Source organism: Sinocyclocheilus anshuiensis, unplaced genomic scaffold (assembly GCF_001515605.1).
Source record: "Sinocyclocheilus anshuiensis isolate Anshui unplaced genomic scaffold, SAMN03320099.WGS_v1.1 scaffold145, whole genome shotgun sequence".
Lineage (NCBI taxonomy): Eukaryota > Metazoa > Chordata > Actinopteri > Cypriniformes > Cyprinidae > Sinocyclocheilus > Sinocyclocheilus anshuiensis.
The window spans coordinates 993,171-1,001,792 of NW_015537973.1; the positions used below are offsets into that span (position 1 = coordinate 993,171).

Below are 8,622 nucleotides of genomic sequence, written 5' to 3' on the forward strand. Positions count from 1 at the left end.
GTGATAAGATGAACATATAAAATCTTCACCGTCGGGCGCTATATGAAATTAACAACCACGATGCCCATAAGCTGCAAATGCGTCTTTAAAAGTAGCATTTGTGATTACAGTATCCCTGTTATTTTATATTATTATAGGCCTACTCAAATAGTATGCAGTTACATCTTCACAACAATAACTGCGTTAAATTGCCTAAGTAGCATGTTATTTATTACAATTACACTTATAGCGACTTATCACTGAACAATAATGTAAAGTGTGACTCTTTGACAGTCAGCATTTCTACCGGGCGCTATTCCTTTGTTATTGGCTGCATGTTCCCGAAAAACTGCACCCAAATTTATTTGAATGTTTCAGACTTGCTCAATTTTAACATATTTTAAAAGGGGCACGTGATTAGCCTATTCCGTCGCCTGTTAAGATATCTACTCAAAGCTCTCAGTTCCGTTAGGCTATTTTTGACAGGTCGGGTTTTAAAAAGTTTTCATGTGATTTTTCCCCCCATCTGGATTTATGTTCTCGTTTAAAGGTTTTAAATGTTTATCACCGACAAAACAGAGCAGTCGCCTCATGCTCGCAGGGATAAATGGAGTGTTAGAGGACTCGCTTGAAATGACGCGCATGCCCTGACCACTTGGGAGGTCTTCCTCTACTCTCACAGGCTCAATACGTGACGGTTTTTATGCAGTATAAGCTTTTTCTGAAATGTCTGTGAAGGAGTCGTTGTGCTGAGCCGTGAGACCAGCTGTTCAGCACACGTAAAGTAAATTCGCTTGGAAATTTTTTTTAGCTAATTTGATTTTTTTTTAAATTACATATAGGCTAGCCTAGCCTATATGTAACACTATATATTTATACGTTATATTTTGTTGCATAAGATATTCTGGTGTTAAAATATACCATTCACAATCAAATTACATTTTTATTTTACAAACAGAATTTGTTTTTTTGTGCAAATAATCTAATAAAACATAAAAATATGTCAAGTGCCAAGAGTAGCCTATACTGTGCAATCGAGTAGCCTTATTGCACACAGCGTTGTAATTACATTTAAAATCTGTATCAATGTTGAAGGGCCATCTTTGTAGAAGCATTGTCATCGCCAAGTTTTTCCTTCTTCTTTTTTGAAGAAAAAAGGGTTAAATGTAGCTATAAATAAACGATTTTCAAATCATTTTCAGAACGTTGTGCACCACAGTACAAATAGGCCTAGTAGTAGGCTACAATTGAAAACAGCAACGACAAAACGGCTGATTTTTAGATATTACCACGTAGCTTTAGTTTTCAGTAGTTTTGCGCCAGTTGTTATAAGCCAACAAATCACTTAACAGGAGGTAAAACCAGTTTACCGTAATACACGTCAGTGATCCTGCCACTAGCTCGTCATGCAGATGTATAGCCATATCTTCTCATCAAGCCTAACCTGATGGAGCGAAGCGTCTTTATTCCTTCAAAGCTCATTCAGCTCATTCTTTACGCGTTACCGTTGTTTGAGAAGTCTGGGCACAAGAGTGCCTGAAGAACTTTTGGAGGACGGTTTGGAAGAAGAGGGAGTTGTTTCTGTGAGAAACTCAATCTTGTATACAGTAGCGGCCTCCATCTGGGAACTGTCACAACTGACAGCACCACGGGCACTGGCCTGATCTTCCGCGCAACATTCAGCAAAACACAGTACACTCTCTCAAAATGGTACATTGTCTGGTTGTTTAATTATTAGGAAATCAGCTGGTAGCCTAATTTATAACCTCATACATTGGCGCCGCAGTATTTGAGAAGTGTAGCAGATCGATATTTATTTGAGAAGTGTAGCAGATCGATATTTCTGTCCTGTCAATAATTCCAATATAAACGGGAAACGTTTTTGGGTCAGTGACTAAGAATCCATTCATCTACAATGAATGCGATTTCTTGTGTATACATTGAACCTAATAGTTAAATAATGACAATAGGCCTATATAGTCCTACATATATAAACAATATAAATATAGGCTATATATAATAATAAAATATAAATTAAGATTACAAAAAGGTAAGATCAAAAAGTGGTGTGCAAATCTTAAATTTATGAACAAAAGAGGATTTCGTAACTTCATTTTTTTGTATAGCCTATTTTATTCGAAATCACTTGGAATATTGTATTTACGCTTTAATTACTCTTCTTGCTGAAAATAGGGTGTTTAATTCTCCATTTCAGTCAATATCAGACTTGTTTTGTTGCAAAAATGATCAAAATGGCTGCAAATGTCGGCGAAACGCACCCAAAATCATTTTAACTCGCATAACCTAAATTAAGTTAAACTGTTATCTATTATACTGGGACACAATAAGAAACACATTTATGTGTGACAAAATGTAAAAAAATAATTTGCATCTAATTACACCGAGGTGATCCAGATCTATATTAAAATATAGGCTAGTGTACGGAAAACCATATCAAGTGCTGTAGAACTTTACGAACTTTAAGAACACACGACATTGCTTAAAAAGGCCTGCGTATCATCTGAATTTAAAATTAGATAAAGACTGCGACATGCAGGTCTAGATTTTTGCGCGATTGTTTTTAATTTAAATGTTTTATCTGAGATCGTTCCACTTATAGGCTATACAACACAGACTTTTTTCGAAGCTTAAAATGTTTTGGGCTATATATAAATTATGTCTACTGAACGGTTTTGATGCTTGAATTTAGGTTGAGGTAGGATCACAGGCCTTGTACGTGATAACGTTTACCATATAGACTGTAGGCACAGGATGGCTCTGTTCTGACGTCAACATGTCTACTAGCCACTGCTGCAGACAGAAAAAAAAATGGAGGAGGGTCTTATGAGCTAATGGTTTACAGATGTCTGTAATACCAAGAAAAATATGTTGTTTGGGGTCCATGCTTTAAAATATAATACGACCCTATAAGTTCGAGAACTTTAAGATCGAGTTTTGGACAATTACACAAAAGAGACCTAGTGAATTTGTTATTATGCTGGGAAGTGGCTTGTGCCATTGGCGAGGCAAGTTGATAGGCTATAAAGAAGACTAAATATACTAAAAAAAAAAAATGTTTCTGTGCTGGTCAGGATAAGTAAGAATTAGAGATATTAAATCATATGAGACATGGGAAGTGGGTTGATGGGAAGTGAGAGATAAAAGAGCTATATACCAACGAAATTGTATATTCCTGGATTAGACGACTTCGTTTGCTTTAGTGCCAGGAAATAAGGGCTCTTTACTACTTTGGGCCTTCAGGAATCATGGTGTCGAATGTAAGAAGTGTTCTCTTCCATTTGGAGAGTCATTCCTGTTACAGCAGCGGCAGCAGGTCACAATGAGGTCACAGTATTATCTGTATTCTTAATCAAGGGAGTACGGACGGCTAATTTTATCTGAGACGCCATCTTGACACTCAACAAATTATCTACAATTATTAGCGCATAGGACCTGTGGAATCAGACAATACAATGTAATGTAAGCGGTAATTTAATGCAACTGGATGGGTCTTAAATTGTCTGTGTGTCTTCCTATCTAAGCAGATTTACTCTGGTGGAGATGTCAGTTTAATTGCATGCCTTAAGAACCTTAGACGAAAACTATGAGGCCTGCTCCGAGAGAAAAGCACTTAGCAAGTAGCACGTTAGCCCACAAAAGTTCACCAAAAAGCTAATAACAGTCAAGAAATATGTTAGAAAAAGAAAAAGACTACTCTTTCTAAATATGCATCGAATGCATCATTTTAAAAATCGTAAAACATGAAGAATCTATAATAAATCACAGACGTCACTGTATTATTACATAGGCTATCCCATAATTCCATTATATTATTATTATTCCATAATTCCAGCCGGTAGGCTACTGCTGGTTCTGTTGTTACGGCCATTGCCAAAATTCGGTTCTATTAATTGTGGTGCAAACCCCCCTCCACACCAGTGGGAAGTTTCAGCTGCACATTTTGATCGGCACGTTATCAATCATTTGCACATCCGAGCAGGCCTTGGTAGCTCCAACAAAGTCTGGCCCTCCGTATTTTGTTGTTAACGTCATTTGGGCATTTTCCACAGGCTCCAGTGAGTCTACTCAATCATTTATTTTAGCAGTTATGGAATTAAACGTCTTGCAGTTTTGCCACTTTATAGCGATTATACAGCGTATAATTGTATTTTGTACGACCTAGCCTGAGCAATTTCAATGTTAGAATCGTGTTTATTTAAAAATACTGTCAAGGATAGCCTAATTAACATTAAATAGCCTGAATAACATGAATAGCCTTCTTCGATATTTAGATGGTACTCTGGATTTTTTCCTCAATCAATAATATAGGCTACTATTGTGATTTTTCTTCTTCTCTTTATTAGCCTACATGACCATTGTATAAAATACCCTATACAGTCATGGAAACAAATCATAATTTTAATTAATTTAATTAGCCTATCATTTTATCTTTTTTGGCACCTGCTGCAGAAACCATATCATCTGTTCAACAATGTTCATTTAATGCTGTAATTCATTAATATGCAAATTTCGTCATGCACACTGACAAATGTATTTCAAATTAAGATAAATACAAATGTTTATTTTGACAATTATATTTATCAGTTATTATTTTTTAATTGTAGTTACTTGAAGCTATAGACAGCGTTGTTACCCGAAGCAGCCTGAAAGGTAGGCCTACTTGTAAAAAATAATTAGCCTACCTGTACGCAAGGCCGATAGCCACTGCTAGCATTAACAGTTTATTTGTAATTAATTGTAACTATTTTTAGTAGCTTATTTAGTGTTGCAAGCATAAATTGACAAACTGTTCACAACAGCCACGTTGCTGACCCTTCAGCAGTTTTGTCAAATGTAAACATTTGTCTTAAAAACTTCAGATTACTTTTTAAAAGTCAATATGACTCAAAGCAGGACACAGTTTGGGCTGCTTAAATCATTCTGTTTGTGCTCGAGGAGCTGCTGCATGCATCGCGTGAGTGCTGTTTGATTTGACTGTCACGTCTATGTAAGTAAAATTGAAAATATATTCAACAGTCTCTCTAGGCCCTGAAACGTATCATTAATTTCTACACTGTAGTCTATGTTCTTCTTACGAACAGCACTTATCTTCTGTGAATAATTATTTAGTGTGCAATTTACCAAGTGGCATCTTTATGTTAAATTACATTTCAATACAACAAAAGGTTTAAGGCTGTTAAAAACAGTGGTTTATTGAATTAATTACATTGTTTACATCTCCAAATATTATTTAAATTTTGTGTCTCTGGACGGAAGTGCACTGGGTGGACTCGACAGTTGTTTCAGACACCAGCATTGTACGACCACAAAATAACATTATAACACTTCATGACATTTTCAAATAAAACATTTACTATATCATAACATCGACTAACCTTCCTCATAATTAAAGAAGAGACAGACAGAGATAGATACTGAAAGTGATAGAGAGACAGAATGAGACAGAACTTCACGTGTACTCCTTAGTGGCAGATATCTCATTTTGATTCACAATGGGACAAGAAAACAAACAATAATAAACCAATATCAGACAGCAACACACAATCTCTTACCAAGAGAGTATCCTCCTTCTAAAATGGAATGGTTTTTCCTCAAATATCCACTGTCCGTAGCGGGAAATTGCACATAAATATTCCATTAAATAAAGTGAGAGAACAACTAAAAATGAGTTCAGAGGGCCTCATTGTGTGTCTTTTGCATTAGTCTCATTGTTTCAGTTCCAATGCCCACACATGCTGCGGCCAACCAGTTCTCCCTTTAGTTTTCTTGTCATTGCTGCTCCCTGAATTTTTCAAAACGTCGTTCTGTAAAAAAAAAAAAAAAGAGATTATTTGTATAGCTATTACACATTAGGCTACCAAATTTTATCAACGTACTGGTCACGGTAAAGACAGCAAATGTAATAACTTAACTTTTAGCCTACAACAAAGATACAGGCACAGCAGCGTACACAAAACAAAGTTTTCCACAGAATACTTTTAAGCTTTTATATCAAAGTCAAAGCAAGTTTCCATTATGTTATATGCAAGTCTAATATATGACAGTACTTTTTTTGACGTTTATGAAGATCTATTCACTTTATTTAAGACCTTACCATTTCTTTCTTTCGCCTTTCTTCTTTGCCGTCTGTCTTTTTGAATTCCGCTTTGAAGGCCTCTGCTTCCCCGTTCTGTTCGTCTTTGTCCAGAATGTCCATAAGGTAAGCAATGTAACTGGTAGCCAAACGAAGGGGTTTGATTTTGGACAGCTTCGTATCCGCGGGCACGTTGGGAATACATTCCCTGAGTTCCGCAAAGGCGCTGTTGATGCTCTGAGTCCTGCGCCTCTCCTTTCGGTTTGCCGTGGGTCTACGTTTCACTGGTCGGGGTCCCATTCCAACGGCGCCGGCCCCCGGTACTCCTCCGTAGTGCGAGTGGTCGAGCCCGGGGGCTCCCGCCGAGTATTCGGGGCTGTAGGAGGGTGCCATACTGTAGTCTGGAGGAGACATCTCCGGATGGCTGATAAGCCACCCATGAAAGTAGGGGGGTTCTTCATGACAGCGACTGGCAGCAGCTGCGGCAGCGAAGGAATAGCCGTCATGATGCATCACCGGGTGGTGGGGAAACCCTCCAACTAAACTCATGGCGACAGACTTGTGTACCCTAAGGCGAACCACAGACGGAGTAGGCTTTGGCTCTCAGATCGTGCGTACTTTGACTTGACGATTTACACACTGGTTGTCTCCCCATAAAAAAATATTAATTTGTTGCTTTCTAGCAGCAAAAAAATGCAGTCCTGCTTATTTGTCCAGAACAAGGATAGGCTACCGCTGAATTTCTAGCAGATCATTAACAGACGAACAAAATAGGCTTCAGCTGTAACTGCACTCGAGTTATTAGTGAAAAATCATTTACTTACACTTATATTCACCACTGCAAATATCCATCATGAGAAAGTCCCATTGCTAATAGTTATTAATGTTTTAGCGGTGTTCAGAACCTTTTTTTCTGAATTTCAAACCCGTTATGGAATCAATGAGGTGGAGCGTTGGATGGAAAAATGTCCAATCCCAGTCGATGTTGTGCACGCAATTCGCAGCCTGATTCACTCTGTGGAAGCAGGCGAGTTTCGCCGTTTGATCTCCATGTCAGCTACATATTTTGAGCTGCTTGGGTTCATATATGTCGTCAAAACTCTTCTCAGCCAATAACGTTGTAGAGGAGGAGGGACATGAACTGCGTCGTTAGGGTGTTTACGCTCCCACATTGCACGAACCCTTGCAAAGATAGCCAACTTATAGCCTATATATACAACATATATAAAATAAATGTGAAATAAATGCAAAAGGGACTGGTAACGTATGCTGCCATTCCATGTTTATTTGATGTTTTGTGTGCGCGTGCGCGCTCTTGCGTGCGTGTGTGTGCGCCAATTAATGGCATTCATATTTTTTATTCATTGTAAATGTGTGTGTGCCACAATACATCCAGTCTTTCGTACATTTAATTTAAAGCCTTTAATGCAGCAATGAAACTGGCTAAATAAAATTGCCTTTTCCTTTTCAGATAAGCTGAGAGTATAAACATTTGTATAAGATGCATTTTTAACAAACAAAATAGAGATGGATCGTATTCAAACTAGAAACCTGGATGAAATTGATTTTTATTTTATTTTATTGTTATTATTTTTTAAAGTATCACTGCTTATTGAGGGGGAAAACAAAACAAAGAATAGCAAAGTGCAGTTTAAGATTTGACATTTAAAACGTTAAAACTCTATTCAGTGTGCTGTGCATTTTTATCTGGCATATATAATAAGAATGATGTATACATCTATATAATAATTTGAACTAGCTACAGTCGGCTGTAAAATTTCTTAGGCCTAATCATTTAAACTTTTATTAAGTGCACATAGATAGATAGATAGATAGATAGATAGATAGATAGCACTTTTAATACATCTAGGGAATATAATTATACTTTTCGCTTGTCAAAAACGAGTTCAATAAAGATATGTGTGATTATATAAAAATAGCAAAAAGGCAAAAATTCAGAAATCTAGCGTGTATGTGTAAATGTTTAATCTACATACGCATTCAGTGCATGAAACAAAAATGTTTTTAATTTGGCAGTAGTAAGATGAATGGATCTATTTTCCTTTCCGTAATAGGCCTATAACTTGTTGTTTTAATGAACCAATAGAAACGCATTATAAACACATAAAAACAAGTATAGAAGAAAATATTATAATAATGTAAAACATAAATGTAACGTAAAATGTATAAAATAGGCTAATATCGTAAAAGCATTTAGTCTTTTAGACTGCATTTGAATGTTTTGACAGAATTGATCACGCAATCCCACAGCAATGGGATTTTTTATTATATTTGATAAGTAAACAACGACGCTGTTTCGTCGTGTTAAGTCCAAATAAGCGCGTAGTTAAAAAATTATTGATGCCATTAAAGTTTAGACATCATCAAGAGCAGAACAGTGATTTTGACTGTAATATATGTTTATATCGTGTGTTTGTGTACGAAACACTTTACAATAATGTTTCCTGGATCTGTTAATCCTCAGTTGGCCGTTTATTTTTCACGACGTCTATGCTTGAACACATATTTTGAGCGTAGTGTAGAAAAGT

General features: G+C 36.6%; 1 protein-coding gene across 1 annotated transcript; it reads right to left on the reverse strand.

The window, feature by feature from the left end:
* Window positions 1–5,177: 5,177 nt before the first annotated feature.
* LOC107670807 (heart- and neural crest derivatives-expressed protein 2) lies at window positions 5,178–7,111 on the reverse strand. Its single transcript, XM_016463577.1, has 2 exons — window positions 6,095–7,111; window positions 5,178–5,804 (listed from the first exon to the last, which is right to left on the reverse strand). Exons 1-2 carry the CDS (start codon window positions 6,620–6,622, stop codon window positions 5,706–5,708), a joined length of 627 nt encoding a protein of 208 aa, XP_016319063.1. The 5' UTR covers window positions 6,623–7,111; the 3' UTR covers window positions 5,178–5,705.
* Between the last annotated feature and the right edge of the window lie 1,511 nt (window positions 7,112–8,622).